The sequence below is a fragment of the Callospermophilus lateralis genome, chromosome 1 (genome assembly GCF_048772815.1).
Source record: "Callospermophilus lateralis isolate mCalLat2 chromosome 1, mCalLat2.hap1, whole genome shotgun sequence".
Lineage (NCBI taxonomy): Eukaryota > Metazoa > Chordata > Mammalia > Rodentia > Sciuridae > Callospermophilus > Callospermophilus lateralis.
Window position 1 is genome coordinate 18,874,779 of NC_135305.1, and position 19,648 is coordinate 18,894,426.

At 46.9% G+C, this 19,648-nt stretch overlaps 1 protein-coding gene across 2 annotated transcripts in view; it reads left to right on the top strand.

The window, feature by feature from the left end:
• The first annotated feature begins 3,949 nt into the window (after positions 1–3,949).
• Slc13a4 (solute carrier family 13 member 4) overlaps positions 3,950–19,648 on the top strand; it is a 44,028-nt gene continuing 28,329 nt past the window's right edge. For both annotated transcript variants that reach the window (XM_076860233.2, XM_076860232.2), the window contains exons 1-2: positions 3,950–4,048; positions 9,088–9,216. In XM_076860233.2, the coding sequence (XP_076716348.1) occupies positions 3,950–4,048; positions 9,088–9,216 (228 nt within the window). The remainder of the gene's footprint in view (positions 4,049–9,087; positions 9,217–19,648) is intronic.

The following is a 19,648-nucleotide window of genomic DNA, read 5'->3' on the forward strand; positions in this document are numbered from 1 at the left end:
AGTTGCTCTGCTTCTCTTTCTCTCTCTCTCCCTCTACCTCTATCTCTATCTCTCTTTCTTTTCCATTCTTTCCATTCTAGTTTTTATCTCTGTTCCTCTATATTTTGGCCCAATTCTGATTTTTATTTATTTTTTCCTGTACTAGGGGTTGAACCTCAGCCCTCACACATGCAAGGCAGTTGAATGAGCTACAGAGCCATCCCTTTTAAATTTTTATTTTGAAATAGAGTCTCTCTAAATTTCCCAGGCTAGCCCCAAAACTAGCCTCCTGCCTCAACTTCCCAAGTTGCGGGGATTATAGGTGTGAGCCACCATGCCCAGCTCTGAATATTTTTCTTTGTGTTTTTTATACATCTCCATCCCTTCTGGTTGGCTTCTGCTCCATCTCTCTTTATCTGCCTTCCCACATTATCACAGTCAGTGTCATTCAGTTTCGTTCGAACAGAGTAAAGGTCAATGTACAAACAGGGTTAGGATTGCCCAGGGATGGACCTCAAGCCTACCTTCACTCCCTGTACCTTCCTGGATGTGGGGTGGGAAGGAGACTGGCCCTTATGCTCAGTGCCTGGATACTGTGCAAGATGGTCAGCCTTGTATCCCACTCTGAGACTCCACTCCCATCAGAATGGGTCTAAGAACTTTCTTGTACTCAGAATCACCAGGTGGAAAGACCCATCTGTATAGTTCCTGCCTACCACGTTAAACAAAGTGGCTGCTCCCAGGAGTAAGACATCTGTGAACGGGACGACCCTTCCCCACTGGGAGCAATGACAGCTCATTCACTCAGCAACAAAGAATCAAAAGGCACTTTATATTCATAAATTATGACAATCAATGACTAAAAAAAACAGGGGGAAAGGGACAGGACATTTTTAAGAACAAATGAAGACTTCATTTTCAACAACTAGATTCTTAAACACTATTTTAATCTAAGATAGATTCTTACCCACAAAATGTCTTGAAACAATGGCTTCATTGACATACAAAATCATATATGCTCACCATCTCCACCCAAAAAACCCTATTTCTTGTCCAGGGAACAACAGAGAAATAAGGGGGAAACAGACTCTCCCATTTGGCCTCATGAGCATCACACTCTAGACAATCACAATCACAGCTGGGCTGTTTTTTGTCACATTTACTCACAGAATAATTTGGGGGTGGATGTTTGCAGTGGAAATTTGCCTGTGGCTTATGGGGCATTTCTGCCATTTCTATACTGCTGGGAAGTTTTAGTGTCTAAAAACTCCCGAAGCTTCCTGTATGGATGGCATCCTGGTGGCTCTCTCTGGTCATTCAAGAGACAATGACAAACATCAACATGCTGAATCTTTCATCACTCTGTCATCTAACCTTGAATCTGATGGTAAAATAAGTTACATAAAAGGTACGTCAAAAGGCATTTGTGTAGGTAAACTAGTCTAAAAATCGTAATCTTAACTGTGTTTAAGCCTCCGGTACACTAGTGTTACATCTATGCATATTGTTTTGCGGAGGTGCTTTTTTTGTTGTTGCTGTTGTTGTTGTTACTTTGTTTTTGTGGTGCTAGAAATCAACCCCAGGGCATGCTACACAAATGTTTTACCACTCAGCTATATCCACAGTCCTGCATATTGTGCAACAGATCTCTAGAACCATCATTTTACTTTCTTTTTTAAAGAGTTGGCTACTTTTGATACCTCATTCAAGTGGAATCTATCTTATATGTCTTGAGCATTGGATTCTGAAAAGTGTTTTCTTTGTCTGGAAAATGGATAGAGTCCTGAAGGAGAACTACTGGTCTTACTGTGTTACTCGCCTTACCTAATTTTATTTAACAATATTCATCTATGGTATAATAAAAATGCCACAGTCAAGTTACTAAACTCTCTGGAATCTTGGTTATCTTGGATTAACTCACTAAAAGAATTTGAAGTGGTTCCTAGGTTCAGTAGTGGATATGACTTCAACAACTGTTTACTATCCTCTGGTCTCTCTAATATTTGCAACCAAAACATCACACATATGGTCTTGTTCATTCTGAGTTTCAAAATCATTACAAAAACGAGGCCAGAATCTTGTAAATACAAGAGCCAGGTTTTAATATATGTGTAAAGAGATGAGTCACCCTACCCTGTCCTACAATGGCAAGATAACCTCAAAGATCGGGGCTATCCACAGGTGCACCTGCCTTAGAAGTCAAGAAGGACTGGATTCTTGGAGTCATTATACCTTTAGCCTGGGGATCATTTCCAACTGATATAACTGCAAACCTGAGAAGGTGCCATTTCTCAGATACTGTGTCTTGGAGAAAACATGAGTTTCATAAGCCCAGGCTCTGCTCAGCATCTCCCAGATCAGGGTAATATTGCCAAAGACCACCACTAGAGAAGGTTGGGGGCTTTCTCTTTTGCTTGCTTGCTTTATTTCTCCCCAACCTCTTTCCTTTCCTTCCTTCCAAATCCACATATCCTCGCTGAGAAATGAGGCTACTGCTTCTCCCGATGTGTGAGCAGGAAAAATTCCAGTCTAACTGCCACTGGTCCCTGAAGTTGTCAAGTTCTCTGCCTTCCCACCTCTCCCTGGTATAGCAGCCAAAAGGGGCCCCCTGCTTCCTTTTTGGTACAAAGCCTCAGAAAGGAGCATTTGGGCACCTACTCCAGCCAGAGACCACCAACATCAGGCTCAAAGGGACTCTGAAATAACACAGGCATCTGGACATCTCCAGAGAGGCAGTTTCCCTCCTGCTTCTCCCAGATGCTCCAGCAGCCTTTCTTCCAGGGCCTTTTCTGGGGGGTCAGACCCTTATATAGCCCCAGGTGCTGAAGAATCGACTGTGGCCAGCAGGGATGTCTGAAAGGCTTACTATCCTCCACTCTGGGACAAATTCCTTGCCACCCTGTCCTCTTCCTGAGGACCAGGTCAGCAAGTGGCCCTCCCAGGGAAAGCTCTGTGTCCCATGCCCAGAAACATCAAAGCAGAGCTTGGGGAAGTGGAATTATGTTTACCATGATGGTCACCACTCCGGCCCCCAGGATGTTTGAGAAACGGAAAAATAAGCGTCGCCTGCTGCCTGGGTTCCGCAGACTCAGCAGGCCCCTACTGTGACCAATCAAAAACTGCCTTTGGAAGAGATACTGACACATTCTTTTCAACCTGCTGATTGGCTTTGAAGAGTGGGCGGAGCTACTACTCCATCCGGGCTTTCCATTGGTGGATGGAAGTTCAAGGTGGGCCTCCAGAGGGTTTTTGTCCTGTGACAAAAAAGGAATGTCTTGGGGATTTTTTTTACCCCCCTGCTTTGGAGGCCCAGGCTCAGGGCCAATTATAAGTAGGAAACCAATTTGAAGGAAAGAAGTTGGAAACGAGTTAGGGTGCCAGGTCCTGGGAGAGAGCAGCAGCCCCATCTGAGGCCTGCATGGGCCTCTGACAGACTCAGGTGCTTGTTTTAAAGGGAAAGGGCTTCCAGAATTTACCAACAGCGAGCCAGCTAGGAGGTGAGAGAGGTACTCCCCCAATAGGCCATCAGAGGGAGGGGAAATGACGAGAGCACAGTATGCTCTTAGCATTTTTATTTTTAAAAGATTTTAAATGATTCTTCAAAGCCAAACAGCAGCAAAGTGTGGGTTTAATCGCTTAGGAGGGCTTTTCCCGATGGCTAGAATGAGGTTGCTCTCTTGCTAACCACGCAGAGAGGGAACCCACTATGCCCCCGTTTATCATCCTTTCCCAGTTCCTTCTCGCTGGTCATAAGACCATGCTCATCAATCCCACCTAACGCCAAAGCCAGGAGCCCAGCCTGGGAACGGGGGTAGAACAGCCCTCCTCTTCTGCCCCCCAAGACCAGAGAGGACTCTTGGGAGCCAAGAAAGGTTTAAGAAGTCTTCCTGGACAGATGCCGTGCGTAGTGAGGACCAAAGGCGCTCCGGGCAGAGCAGGTCCAGGGGCGCGGAGAAGAGATAGGGCCACCATGGGCCTTCTTCAGGGCCTTCTTGGAGCAAGGAACCTGCTGTTGGTCGTCTGCGTTCCGCTGCTGCTGCTGCCTCTGCCCATCCTCCACCCCAGCAGCGTAAGTATCCACCTGGGCCTCTCCAGGGCCTGGAGTCAGTGGGAGGGCAAAGAAGGGAGATGGGGAGGCAGTGGGGTGCTTATGCAGTACCCACAAGTGGGTTATTGTGGGACTGAAGGAATGGACATGATTTTCTAGAGGAGACCAAAATGACTTCTTTCTAAAAACTGTCATATTCACTCCTCCATCTCAGTGCCAGAACCCCAACCCTCTGATATCAAGCTCAGTGGGGACAGAGTGAGGGATGAGGCTGAAATGATTAATGTGTGTTGCACAAAGCTGGGGACCAGGCGATGGATCCATAAGAAGGACACACTGGTGAGCAGTTACTCATCAGGAGTCAACCTGTGACCATCTTACACAGGGAGACCACCTGTCATGACCCAGAGAAGGATGGGGAAGGAGGGCATGGTGGAGCCTGTGTCGGGTCTGTGGTCAAATCACAGGGGGCTCTGATTATCAGAATTTGAAAATCTTGGGAACTTTCAAGAAGAAAGTTAGAAACAGAGCTTGACGTGTTGTCCTGGTCCGTGCATATGGCCCTTGTGTTATTTTTAGCCTCTGTGTTTCCCTCTCTGTGCTCTTGAAAGACAGACATAAAGTGACATGAGCCCCCAAACCCTAGACTGTGACTTAATTTTTAACCAGCATTGTTTAGCAGCATCGGCTCTGCATTCGGCTGGCCTCTGGCCTCTTGCTTTCTGCCTTTCCTTCTTCCCCTCTGTTCTATCTGTGGCTTTATCCCTTCCTCCGGCTGTCACCTGCCTTGAGATTTCAGGAAGAATAAGCTAAGTCAGGCTGGTTCTGATCGTTGGGGGTGGGGTGTCTCCCTCTAGGCTCCTTAAGTAACTTGGTAACCAAGATTAAGTTAAAAAGTTAAATGGAGGGGATTAGGATGGTTCTTAAAAACAAGCTGGCTTATGTCTTTAGTAAAATAAATACCCCAGCATGCCAGGCAGACGCCGAGTAACACTGGGCTGGGATTAGCAGCCGGTGATTACTGCTGACATTTTTCCTGGGCTACTTTGTCCAAATGGACCTGATTTTTTTTTTTTTTTCTTTTCTTTTCATGGTATTTTTTACTCAATGTCAAGTTGATTTCAGGGAATGCTAACAAGAGACACATTACCCTCTTCTCCCTAGCACTTATTAAGGATGCCTGCTTTCCTTTAAGTCAACCCCTGTCTTTGGGGACCTTAACCAGTGCCCACAGGAGTGACCAATTAGGGGCCCAGCACTGACTACGTCTTGTACCCATCCTTCAGCTGTTGCATCAGACTTTTAGATTCTGATATTTCATGCTTAAAACTCCTGGATGAATTTGCTTGCACTGGGCTGCCATTAAGAGAAGTGGCTGGGACCTGGGCAGGAGCACCTGACCTACAGTTTTGATGGTTCTTCAGAGTGACAAGCCACCATTACACATTAGGAGGAATCAAAATGACTTTCCCCTTTTTCTTGCCCATCTCTCTAACACAGGAGTCCAGACTGTTTATCATATTACAGAAGAAGAGGGCAATGCTGGGGTTATAGCTCAAAGGTGGAATACTTCCCCAGCATGCATAAGACCCAGGGTTCAATCCCCAATATCAGAAAAAAAGAGAGGAGGAAGCGAGAGGGGGCATCTATCACTTAGTCATTTTTCCATGTCCCCAGTAGGGTAAAACTTGTACCCCAACTTCCCAAGCTAAATTTTACAAAGGGCCCATCAGTCATTTAGGACAGCAAATGAACAGGTTTCAAGCCTCGTCCTCAAGTGGGATGCCATAGGGGTGGAAAAGGGGCAGATCCAAGGCTGAGTTAGTAAGTAGCAAGTTAGGGAACATTCTACATGGAGAAATGTCAATTTTGAACTCTTTAAAAAAAAAAAAAAAGGAGCAAAATAGAATTGACAACACTGTTTCTTAAAGACATTCCCTGAAAACCTACCAACTCCCATATTCCTTCCAGCCGCTGGCTCTGAAAATGGGCCTGGGGGTCCAGAGTGTTCTCCCTAGCAAGATAAAAGAGACTTGTAAGCTAATAGAGCAGTCCAGTCCAGCCAATATTAATTGAGCCACCTGTGAGACATGGGCCAGGTGCAGGGATATCAGACTTCTAGAATGGAATTTTGCAGAGCGTCTTGGGCTGTGTGAATCCAGGCTTACCAAGGGCCTGTTGAGAAGACTGACAGGGGTAAAAAGGACATGGATGTAGATGCTGTGGGTGACCTAAGTGAGCAATATCTGAAAAGACCCTCTAAAGGTATTTTTTATCCATTCTTCTGATCTAAGGAAAATCCAGATAAAAATGTTCTTAATCCTGATGGGTAAAGGTGGCTTCCTCTGGCTCCAAATCCTAATGATATTTGCAATACTATGTTTCAGACCCATCAAACTTTCAGATTCTGATATCTTATCCTTAAAACTCCTGGCTGGATTTGCTTAGACTGGGCTGGATCACGAGTTCAAAACCAACCTCAGCAACTTAGTGGGGCTCTAAGCAACTCAGCGAGACCCTGTCTCTAGATAAAATGTAAAAATAGGACTGGGTATGTGGTTAAGTGCTGTTGGGTTTAATCTCTGGTATCAAAAAATAAAGAGGGGGGGGGTAGAAAGCTGGAGAGTCTATCTCAGCTTGCCCAAATTCTCTAATTCAAATCAAAAGGCACATAGTTGAGAAAGTCTTCCTCTCCGCCCTTCTGCTGCTGCTGTTCCTCCTCCTCTTCTTCTCTCTCTCCCCCCTCTCCCCCTCAGTCTCTCTCTCTGTCTTCCTCTCCCTTTCTCTTTCACCTCCCTCCCTTAACTTAGGGCCTATAAGGATAAGGATCAAGACTTCCCAGTAAAGGACAGACATTCTGCTCCTCTATCTTCACCTGGAATTAAGACCTGTCACTTTGTCTCTTTTCCAGACAAGAGATGAGAATAAGCCGGATTGAGCTCCTTTAGGTAGTTTTAGGTCTACAGTAAAGAGGATATTTCTCTAATTTACATTCTTTACCAAATGGAGCCATTTCCCCCCCACAATGGATTCTGTTGTCTTATCAGCACTTCCAAAAGTTTTATCTTCTCTCTGATCTTTTGGCCCCAGAGGAAATCTCAGTAGGAGCTCCAGTCAACAATCCCTGGGCCCAGTTCCCATCTCCCAAGGCAACCCCAGGAGGGAGCAAACCTGCCCAGCCAAACCACTTAATCCCTCCCCCCCCCCCACCCCTCACTGATTACAGAGAACTTTTGTAACTTTCGTGCAAAAGCTTGAAGAGCTTGCTCTAAACTCAAGGGCTCTAAAATAGAGCAAGATTTGTCAGGTTCCTGAAACAGCAGCCAGACCCAGGGCAGGTCAGACTTGATTCCTGATGGATTAGGACAGTGTGAAAATTGAGAAATGTACTACCAACTTGGATTTTCTCTACAATGGCCCTCTGAGGCCTGCAGCCTGGTGATGTCATCATTACTAAGATCTTGGGCCATGACCTCCCACCAGAGTAAGCCACAGCCTTCCTCCACACACTCATCAGGGCCTCTGGGTCAATCAGCATTACTAGAGGCCAAGGTTAAGGAGGAGTGGGATTTGATACTTATTTACCCTGTGCACCCCGTGGTGGCACAGTGAGTGAGATGGAGGAAAGGCTGATAAATGTCCCCACCTCCCCTTCCAGCTAGATGGCCCCTCTGTGGGAGGTGGGGTCATTCTGAAAGCAATGAGCACCATCTTTGGTCGTCACGCTAGGAATATGCTACTAGGGGGTACTGGGTAGAAACCAGAGATGCTGTTCAACATCTTATGTTGCACAGGACACAAAGAATATCCAGTCCCAAAGGTCATTACAGCCAGTGTTGAGAAAGGTTGAGTTAGGAGTTCTCCATTCTTCCTGGTCCAAAATGAGAATCTGTTCTCCATTCTCCTTGGCCCACCCTGCCCTCCCTGCCTGCAACCTTCAGCTCCTTAGCTCTTCAAAGAGCCCCTGAGGGAGGAGTTCACCCACTCCCTACTAGTACACCATCAGAGAACCTGAGATCAAACAGGGAAAATGGCCAACCAGCTCTTGCCTAACAATTTATTGGATTAAAATTTGCCTCTGAGATGGGTGTGGTGGTGCCTGCTTGTGGTCCCCGCTACTCAGAAGCTGAGGTGAAAGGATGTCTTGAGGACAGGAGCTTGAGATCAGCCCGGGCAGCATACCAAGACCTATCCATTAAAAAAAAAAAAAAAAAGTTTACTACTGAATTGACTTGTTTTGGCAAATAGACCGAAGTAGGGGAATTTAAGTTCATTTATTCATTTTTAAAGCCATGAAGCTTTTTAGTAATTTTTAAAATTTTTACATGTTATGCCAACACATAAATCAAATAAAAGCAGGGCCACTGTGGTTGGGTGAGGCTGGAGAAGGGGTCTGGATTCAAGTCCTTGCTGGTCCCCTGGCACATTTCTGAGACACACTCAGGTTTCCAGCGCTACACGAGCATAGTACAGAAGTCAGCTCTCGGGAGACTTATAAATCTCACCTCTTCCTGGTCTGCTTCTCTTCAGTCAGGCACAGTCCGAGTGCCCCCACCCCGATCCCCAATCTCTTCCACCTGTGAACTCAGGATGCTGACCTCGGAGCTCACATGGGAACATATATCGCCCCCATCTTCAACTCCCCCCACAAGCTCCAGGATCTGACTAATTGACCCCAGGAGGTCAGGTCCCGGTCCAAGTAAAATATCAGACTCTACCTTGACCCCTGGGTCTGGATGTTAAGCCTAACATCAACCCCTGCCCTCTACGGCTTCATGAACCAGCAGAGCTGGGTGAGATCGCGACAGTCCTGTGGCTGTTGTGCTTATCACATCTGAGGCATGGGTCCCCCCGAGAAGCAGCCTTCACTTCACCCATAAAGAATGGGTCTCATCACAGATCTACCACACCCACTGCCAAGTCCACCTCTGCATCTCCCAGAGCTGAATCCTCGTGCCCAGGGGGGAGCCCAGGTGCCTACTACTTTAGCCCTGGTCTCATTCAGATGCTTGATGGCAGTGACTGTCCCTGTGACTAACCACCTCTTCTTCCCCTTCCAGGAGGCTGCGTGTGCTTATGTTTTGATCGTGACCGCTGTGTACTGGGTGTCCGAGGCAGTGCCTCTTGGAGCTGCAGCCCTAGTGCCTGCCTTCCTCTACCCATTCTTTGGAGTTCTCCGATCCAGCGAGGTTAGACCACTTGTGATCCAGCCCTCGGCTTGGGTCCTACCGGGCTGGTGTGGGAGGGATCCAGGGAAAAGGAGATTCATAGAGCACTTGAGGAGGGGCTTTCTCACCCCCTGGGACCACCCTGAACACTGCCTTTGCACCTGCAACTCCAGACCTGGAATTCCCCACCTTCCAGCCCATCCTTGTCTTTCAAACTGGCTCAAAACTTGCCTCTTTCAGGAAGTATACCTTGATTAGACACATCCAATTACATCTTCAATTTGAAACCTCCTAGGAACTATATGATGGGGACCTGTGAATCATCTGTGGCTCATCTTTTCCTGCCTCTTGCTGTCCATTTTTAGTAGCCACACACAAAGCAGGAATCAGCCCCTCCCCCACCTGTTGTATATCGCATTCAGAAAGCTGAGCCCATAGAAAGTAGGTGTTTGATCAGTGCTTGTTGACAGAGAGGCTTACCATGATTCCCTGGGTCCCAACTCTGCTCTTATCTACCCCGCCCCCAAAAAGGAAAAAAAAATTCTGTTCCTTCCTCCCCAACTCCAGATTACTGTGTGGATTTTCTTTACCCACTCTCTGCCTAGAGTCTGCCCCTCTGTTCCCTTCCTGTGGCATTCTCAGAAGTTCAAGCAGAAGTGATCAACATTAAGCTCAGGCTGTAGCCAAATGTCAGGGCAAATGTTTATGCCTAGCACAAACAAGGAAGAAGGGAACCAGCCAGAAGAGGAGCAAAACAGATGCTGGCCCTCAGTCATGAACATCTGGTTCCACTTGGGCTGTCTCATTAGGGCCCCTGGTCTCGTCTTCGCGTTCCTGATGAAGAGGTGGGAATGGGGCGAGTCAGAAGCAGACAAGGGAGAGGAGAGGGAGCCAAGGTTGGAATTGCTAAGAGAATTAGGTGACATTCTAGAAGTGCTGCATTCATTATGGACCTCCCAGGGCCTCTACGAGGTAGATGTTAATATTTCCAATCTACATGTGAGGGATGAGGCTCAGGGAGCTGAGAAACTTACCTCAAATCACAAAGTAGGAAGTAGCAGAATTGGATTCAAACCTATACCTATTAGATTGCAGAGTTCACTGTATCGTAAGAAAGACATTCCATAAAGCACTGTGGGGACTCCGTGGTGTTATCAGTCCATGGAATCACTGCCTAGAACCGTGGGCCTCTCTGTCTCTGTGGTTTGAGGGAGGATATCTGAACCCTGGCTAACAGAACTTTCTCAAAAGTCCCAAAGGTAGAATTAAGGGAGTGCAAATGAATGCTTTGTATTTCTACTAGGTGAATTCAAGTGACCAGTTTCTGTTTGCTTTGACCTTGGGTTTCATTTTTTTCCTTTTTGTTTTGGTGGCATTGAGTAAACAGAGCATCAGGCTCTCTAAAAAGAATAGGATCCCCAAACTCTCAGCAGTACCTTTGTCTCTGGAGTGTACAACCCCAACATCCTGGGGACCCATCTAAAGCTAGTCCGTGACCAGCATCACCAGTGACTCCAATTTTTCTTTCTTATCTAGAATAAAGAATAGGGAAGATGGGTTTTTGTGCATGCCTAAAGGAAAATATGACCTTGACCATGACTTTTCTTAAGAGAAGCATACAAACTTGTGCTGCAGGTTTCCCTTTAAACGGAAACCAAAATCTCAGGGGGGTAAGGGGAGAAAGAAGAGGACAGAGGGGTAAAAATGAAGTTTAGAAAGAACGGAATCCTAAGTAACATTCTAATGGAATGACTGTTCATTAAGAGAATTAATCTTTGTCTTTCTCTACAGGCAGCCCCAAAGCCAAGGGTTGGCCTTGGCCTTAAAGTAGATGATGTCTTTGTTTCTCTAAGGGCTGCTCACAGTAGGAATCCCCTCCAGCAGCCCCGTCAGCCTACAGCAGAGTGATGTTGCTAGGCAACAGCTATCCAAGGGTCACCCCTCTACACCGTCAGAGGGCCAAAGGACAGAGTCCGTGGGGGCAGCAGTTGGCAGGGTTAACAGGACTCTGCAGAGAAAAGAAAGAGTGTCTTGAGGGATTAGGTGTTGCTACGCTGAGTGCTGGAGGGGTGAGAGGGCCTGTTTTATCATTTGAGATTAAAAAAATCCTAATCCATCTATTTGATACGGATGGCTTTGGCTAGCAATGATATTCAACAGTTGGGCTACAGGGACCAGCTTAGTCCAAATATAGTCTGTTTAACTGACCTTCTTAGCTCAGATTAATGGGGAAAGCCAGGAAGTTAGAGGACGCGGGCTAGAGTATTGTGTGGGCCAGTTAACAGCAGACAGAAAATACCTGCTCTGCCCCCAAGGCTCCTGGGGAAATACTGTGAGTCCCCTCATCATCTGTGTGTCATGCCCTGAGTCCAGCTCATGCTTGACCACCCCCTGCCATGACTTGGGCCATGTATCCACCTTGGCAAGTTTTTCTCCAGTTCCTTCAGTTTTAAAAATCCTACTCAATTATTCTCTTCGGTAAAGACTTTCCAAAGACCTCAGTATCGATCTCTTCCTTTTGAGCCTTTTGATGTTTTTAACTTTTAGATGGTCCATATCAGACACTCAGACATAAACTTTTGATAGACATGGGCTCTCTCCACCAAGATTCACCACCTCCCACACACCCCTAGGATTTATGATGTCTGACAGCCCGTCCGCAGCCCAGAGCCAACCCGCATGGCCTTGTGCTCATGGTTCTTGAGCACAGCGTTTGTTGATTGTGTGTAACTAGTGTCATCTCTACATGAAGCCATGGGAACAGGATCAGTGTGGCTCTGGGACTGTGGCTATTGTCCCTCGTGTTATTCACTCGACATTCTGAAAAGTGCTTCCTGAGTTCTGTATCTGCCATGTGTGAAGTGGGATGGGATGGTACCCAAGAATGACAAAAATGAAGAAAAAACATAATTTCTGCACTTTCCAACCTCATTTCTGGCCCTTCTGATGTTCCCACTCTCTGAAGCTAGACATGGGCTGTAGGGTTCTTCAGAGAGACAGAACCAACAGGGAAGTAGGATAAATACAGATGTAGATAATGCTCAAGATAGATCCATCAGGAGGAATTGGCTTGGTCAGTTGTGGAGGTTGAGAGATCCATGACCTGCCATCTGCAAGCTGGACACCCAGGGGAACCCATGGTATCAATGTGGGACTGAAGGCTTGAGACCCTGTGGAGCTGATGGTGTAAATCCCAGCCCAAGAGCAGATGAGATGAGATGTCCCAGCTCAAGCAGTGAAGCTGGGAAAAGGGGACAAATCCTCCTCCCCCACCTCAGTGGACTGGATGATGCCGTCCACATTGAGGACAGACATTCTAGTCTCACCCAGAAGCACCCCTACAGCTATACCCAGAAACCACCTTTCACCTGGGCACCCCCTAGCCCATCCAACTTGGCACATAACTTTAACCATCACCAGTTCATAAAATGGTTACCTTTTATGGTATTAGCTTGTCAGCCAGCAGGAATTAAGAGTCATTTGCAAAGCTTAAAGTGCCTTCTTTCAACAGAAGGTGCTGAGAGGAGATATGAAATGAAGAAGAAAAAAAAAAAAAAGGCTCCTGACTTTCAGAAGTTTCTATTCGAGTAGAGAAAAAAGCCTAGAAAACGTGGGAAATGCAGAAGGCTCTGTAGTAGTTACACGCTCAAGTGCCCATACTTTGAATTGACTACTTTTTGAGTGAAATCTTTTTAAAGGGTTTTAAATTTCTTTTAAAAGGAAGTAGTTGAATATAAATTCCCTTTTTCCTTAGAGCCTTCAAGATTTCTTGGAGGGGGTGGCCACAGATCCTCACTCAAAGGAGGCAGGGTGGGCTAGAAGGTAGCAGAGCTGAGGAGCCTGCGTGCTGAAGCTGACCTAGAGAATCTTGAGTGACGTGTTGGCATCGGCTGCAGAGAGAGCTCAGGGGAAATTTGACTTGGCACATTAGAGGATTGACAGGTGGCTAAGCAGGATGGGGGTGGCTGAGGTATGGTGACAGAGTCGATGTTGCCTGGATGATACAATGGGCTGAAACTGACAAAATGAGGTTTAATAAGTATACATGTTAGCAGCCGATGTGAAAAGGTCCTTGGCTTTTAGCTGAGTACAGGTTTACTGTGAGTCATCTATCAGTACGATGTCACTGCCAAAAACTTTGAGCAGTTACCATATGCCAGCCCCTATGGGTTGTCATTTACATGCACAGTATCATTTAATCTTCTATGAAGGAGTTATTATTTTTATCTTTATTTTACGGAGGAGGAGACTGAAGTTCTGAGAGGTCAAGTATCTTACTGAGGCTACACAGCTACTAAATTCAAGATTGTTTGACTCCCAAACTTGCAATATTGACCCCTGGGCAATAAATACCCAAATCTCCTGTTGAATTAACAAATGATGTGACCAGATCATCAAATTCTGGACAAAGAGCTCATCTAGAGGTGGTTGGCCAGGAGGTAAAAAATCTGGAACCTGAGTCCCTGAGGAATGAAGAGAAGATTTAGGGGAACATGATTTGTGGCTTCTATGACTCATCCCTGGGCTCAAAGTCAAAGTGCCTCATACAGAGTGCTCTCCATTCTGGATAAGGAAAAATGCTGGAATGGGTTACCATGTTTGATCCTCATGTTCCTGACCCTGGAAGCTGGAGCCAAATGACTACATCAGGCACACTACAGGCGGACTTTGAGCCCTGGCAGATAGGTTGAACTCTGTGTTTCTTTGACTTTAGAATTCTGTGGGCATCTGGCACTACTTCCCTCTGCTGCTATACAGAGCTTGGTCCTGGATTTTAGGTTTGTTTGTTTGGTTTTTTGTTTGACTCCTTTGTGACTCTCATTATTATCGTTATATCTGCCTCCAAAGTCCTCTAAATGTGTTGCTCCCAATGTTGAAAACCTGGGCATAACACCCATGTCCATATAGTTAGCTAATATTTACAGTCTATAGGAGAAGAGTGCATAGGTGGGCACCCTGGGGCTCGGGTGGGGGTAGGGGCCAGAAGTAGGCAGGGGCTCAGGACCGCCGTCCAGGAAATCAGGGTCGGGAACGCCTTGTGCTGTCTCTCTCTAGCCCCTTCTAGACACTCTCTCCCTCTCTCTCTCTCTCTGTCACCCTCGGTCCACCAGCCACATCAGTGGCCCTGCACTGCAAGCCTCTGGGACAGCTTCTAATTCCTGCCAGGGAAAGAGAGGAACAGAGGCAGCTCCCACTGGAATAGCAAACCATCTCTGCAGCAAGTGACATTTGAGTCTGGTGTCATGAATCTCTTTCCCTTTGGCCCCTGATCTTCCTGACCCACTAGCTGCCCACCCATTGCCTAGACTGTGGTTTTTCTCGATTTGTTTAAACTTGGAGGCTTTTCCTACTCCATTCTTGACCCTGCCTTTCTGGCCTCTGCTCCCCATGAAGGCTAATCCTCCTCTTGCATGCAGGCCCTTGGATATGTAGGCTATGCATGAGGCCGACCACCTGCCTGAGCCCAGCCTGCCCATCATCCTCTGCCATCTGCACACAGCCCCCGGCTGAGCTGCATGCCTGGGGCCTTAAGTAGGAACCTACCATCCTTGCCACCTTTGAAACCAAGTTCATGTTTCCATGGGAGAAACAACTTCCTCAGACTAGACCAGACCTTCACCCCTGGGCTCAGAGCCCAGCTCCTGCCTCAGCCTACCCACATCTGGGCACATCTGGGCAGTTCACACAGTCCCAAAGCAGAAACTGGGGCAGAGTAGCAGGAGTGAACCAGTGTCTGCAGCCATGCTGAGGCTAAGTGGTTTCAGGTTCAGGTGGGCACCCATCTGGATCTCTCTGCTTTCGATTCTTCAAAGCAGCGTTTGCAAAGAATGTTTGTTGCAAAGCAACACCTTTTCTTTAAACCAAATCTTAGGAAACTCAATATATAAAACAGATGGAATAAGAATTTTACTCAATTTGGGAATGGGGGCCTAGAGAGCCAGCTACTTGGACCTTTCCCTCTTACTCTTTCTTCTCCACAGCAGCCCCTGAAGTTTCCTGAGGCAGGGAGTGTGGCTTAAACCTCTTGGCAGAACTTGCAAGAGAGGGGATGGAAAGGGTGTCCGAGCCCAGGCTGGCACTTCCCCAGCAGAAGTGGCCTGCCTGCCTGTCCCCAGGGAAAGGCAGAGAGACAGAGAAGGCTGGCTTCGGGGCATTGCTTGGGCACTAACTAGAGTGCAGCAGTAGGGGCCCTGGCCTCACAAGGCCAAGAGGGAGCTGGCCCAGGCTTACATTATTGCTGCTCACTGCTGAGATCCAGAGGGTTCCATCACACAATTGTTCAGATGAACCAAAACTGTGTGTGTCACCTCACCACGAGGCTCCTGAGGGCGAGACACTCACCTTTTGAAGAAGGTGCCCACAATTCACTGGATTTCTTTTCTTTTCTGTTTTTATTTTGTTTTTGTTTTAACCAGAGATTGAACCCAGAGGTGCTTAATCACTGAGCCACATCCCCAGCCCTTTTTGTTTTTTTTATTTTTATTTTGGGTCTCACTAAGTTGCTTAGGGACTCACTGAGTTGATGAGGCTGGCCTTGAACTCGCCTCAGCCTCTCAAGCCACTGTGATTACAGGTGTGGGCAATTCACTGCATTGCTGAGGCGACCCACCCAGTGCCATCAAACACCCGTGTCAGGAGAGTGGATACAGTCACATACACAACCTGCTGCTCTCTGGCGCCGAGCAGGGGGAGAGATTTCCACCTCCACCGTGAGTAAGTATGGTGGAAATGCAGGGAGGGTCAGGACCCAAGTTTGCAGCAAGATAGAACTGAGTTCAAATCTAGCATTGTCCCCGACCAGTCTTGAGCAAGTTCTGCAGCTCGACTGACTGCTGTTTACTCATCTGAAAAACGAGAGTAATAGAAATTCCTACCCTCTGGGGATTGATGGCAATTTCAGACTATTATGAGTACGAAAGTGCCAACTGGGAAGAACTGGTCTGTCTCTGTCACACCTCTGTGGGACAGTCCCAAGAAGGATGATCAGACAATCAGTGAACAAGACAGTGAGCTGAGGTAAACATCCAGATTTCCATTATCAAACTTTTAGGAATAGAACCACAAATTCCTGTTTTATTTTCATTTTGGGGGATATCAGGGATTGAACCCAGAGGTGCTGAACCAGTGAGCCACATCCCCAGGCCTTTTTATTTTTTCTTTTGAAACAGGGTCTACTGAGTTGCTTAGGGCCTCACTAAGTTGTGGAGACTGACTTCGAACTGGTGATCCTCCTGCCTCAGCCTCCCAAACTACTGGGATTACAGGCATTTGCCACTATGCCCAACCTGCCTCCCATTTCCAAAACTCTTTTGAAAGATAAAAAACATAATATCTGTAGTCCCCCCTTTTCGATGGGGAGGGATGTTTCAAGATGGAGACTTGAAACCACTGGTAGTACAGAACCCTCTATATATAGTTTCTTCTTATGTGCTCTGCAGTATCTTCACATCCATATTTTATGTCGTGATGCCTCCTTCACATCTCTACTCTGTGCTTTGGAGCCATTATGAAGTAAAATAAGGTTATATGAACCCAAGCACTATGATACCATGACAGTGAATCTGATAACTGTGATGACTACTAAATGATAATGGGAGGGTAGTGTATATACAGTGGATATGCTGGGTGAGGGGATGATTCATCTATGTCCCCAGAAGATTGAGATTTCATTGTGCTACGGAGAATAACGTTCAATTTAAAACTTGTGAATTATTTATTTCTGGAATTTTTCATTTAATATTTTCTGTCCAGAATTGGCCTTGGGTAACTACAACCACAGAAAACAAAACTGTAGATGAAAGGAGATTTCTGTATCTAGAAAGAAATAAAGAATACTGTGCCCAAAGTAGTTCATCACTAACTGATGTCATTTGCAGTTCCTTAACACAGGACCAGATAGTTAGCAGACCACGTTTGGCAGCTTTCTATCCTTTCTTACCTGTGATTATAGGCTAAGTCAGAAAGTTCTTTCGAAACTGTCACTCTTTGCTTAAGAAAATTTGGAGAAATCTTTGTCTCTTAGGTCTGCTGTTCCCTCTGACATCATGTCCTTCTCTCGTTCCCTTCCTTTGCTCACGAGCTGGAGCTGATTCCTAACCCCACCCTCAGCCTCCAGCTTTGATCTCTTTTTACTCCCGTAATGGTAACATTTATCGAGCGCTTCAGATGCACCAAGCACTGTTCTAAGAACCCGCCGACACTTTCTTACAGATCCAGTGAACTGTGTAGCATTGCCATTGGCACTTACAAGGTTGCAGTGACAGGGTCCAGAGGTTCATTAGCTTGTCCAGTGGCCCACAACTCACCGGTGGGTCGCCATCCTCCTGCCCCAGGGCTGGAGCTCCTCATTGCTGTACTCTGCACACCTTTCCAAGGTGGCCTCCGTGAACCCATCTTTTATAAAACACAGTCTAGCTACACCTGTGCTCTCCAAGTTCAGTGACGTGGCACATTGAGAAAACCACAGAGAAGAAAGGCAGAAAAAGCAACCAAGGTGCAAACCCTAATGTCACAAAACCCTGCACTTGACTCCCGGGAGGAGCGCCCCTTTAAAACCCAACTTCTCTTCACAAACAACTCAAGCATCCTCTGTTATCTGGCTTCTGAGTCACAGAATATCGATTATAGGATATTAGAAGTGGGGAAAGGGCTGCTCAGGGCAAGGATCCTGGCAACAGCTGCAGCAGCCTAAGTATAGGACACAGAAAAGCATAAAATGCAGATGTGGGGCTTGGCACGGCAGCAGCCTGGACGGGTAGCTCAGCGAAAGCGCAGCAGGGTGGAGTTGCTGGCTGAGGGTGCCACTTCGGAGGGCTGGCAAGAGGCTGGAGAATGCCCGGGCTCTGTTAATAAAGGCAGGAAGGAGGCAGAACATTTCAGAAAATGATTAAGATAATCCTCAGCAATCCTGGGACTCTGGTGTTCCTGGGGGGTTCTAAATAAGCAAGGTTTTATTGTGAAAGAAAAATCAATGGGCTAGAAAACTAACAAACAACACCACTGAGCGGGATTTTAATTTATAAAAGTGAAAAGGCAGCCCTGTGGTTTTGCTCTGAGCCCACTGTGTGCTAATGGCCTCAGACCAAATCAGCCTTTGTATGGAGCATTTAATAACAGGAAGAGTCTCTAGAAATCCTGGCTGTCTACATGGCAGGGCCATGTTAGCTGGGTCTCTTAATGTTTGTGACAACCTTACAAAGTAGGGCCTCCCATAACCTTTTTCTTTTTTAATAAGAAAATTGAAGCCCAGAGAGGTTGAATAACAGGCCTAGGCTTACACAGCCAAGACTTGGCTGGCTCTGCAGTCCTTGCTTTTCCCACTGGACTATGCTAACTTTATAATCACAAACTGCAGCCTGAGTGCCAGGCTGCATCTCCCAAGCACATGGTAACACCAGAGAACAAAAGGGCATATGAATAGACTCTCACCCTACAAACGCCCAAAGAGAAAACAGCACAGAGCCAATATCTCACTGAAATTGGGCCTTATTCAGCCCTGCCCTGGGCATTTAGGGCCAGCCTCAGGACAGCAATTATGGAAGATAAGAAATAGGTGTCAATGCAGTCTGTTGACCAAGAAAATTCAGGTCCCAACCAGTTTCCAGATTGTCTAGGTGGCTTTGGATTCAAACAGACCTGGATTGATATCCTACCTCCACCCCTGCACTGTGACCTTGGAAATGTTCCTTCACCTCTCTGAGCTTCCTTGTCTGTAAGTCAGACACCAGCCTCAAAGGGCTGTGGTAGATCTCAAAGGAGAGAGTGAATGCAAACTGCAGGGTGCCTGGCACCCAGATCTCCACCTGTGGGTGCCTTCCTTTCCCTTTGAGCAGAATCCACAGGAAATAGTCACACCTGCTGTGAGGTACTGAGCCTCCTAAAAGGCCATCACAGACAAACTGGTGTCCTGGAATGAATGATATGTGCCAAGGAGAGAGGAAACTAAATTTTGTCATCAGTCCCCTAAGAAAGTAATTCTGGTCTTATTGACTTCAATAGCTTCACAGCAGACACACATCATGATGGAGGAGCCATCTCCAAGAACTATGTTGTCTGGCTCCTGCTGTGGGTTCCCTCCTCTGCAGACAGACAGTAAAGCCCTCTTGGTGCAGAGCTGCCTCCTGCAAGCCTGAGAGGGAAACCTGGCAAGGAGAGGGTCCTGGGCTCCCAGCCACCACCGCGGCATCCCAGCAGCTCCCACGTCCAGCTAGGGGGCGGCATCTCCCTCATGACACTGCCCCTCACCCAGAGCCCTGGACCCCAGAGTCACAGGGCGTCCCTCTGCTCTCGGGGAGCCTCAGCGACCGTAGTCAGCTGAGGAGTAAGCCTGGAGACAAGATCTAGGTTAGCCAGACGCAGAGAACTCCTCTCCCAGGACAGATGTTCCCATTGCACAGATCTCATCAACCAAATGCAATGAAATGTCCATGGGGAAAAAACTTTTTAGTTTAAG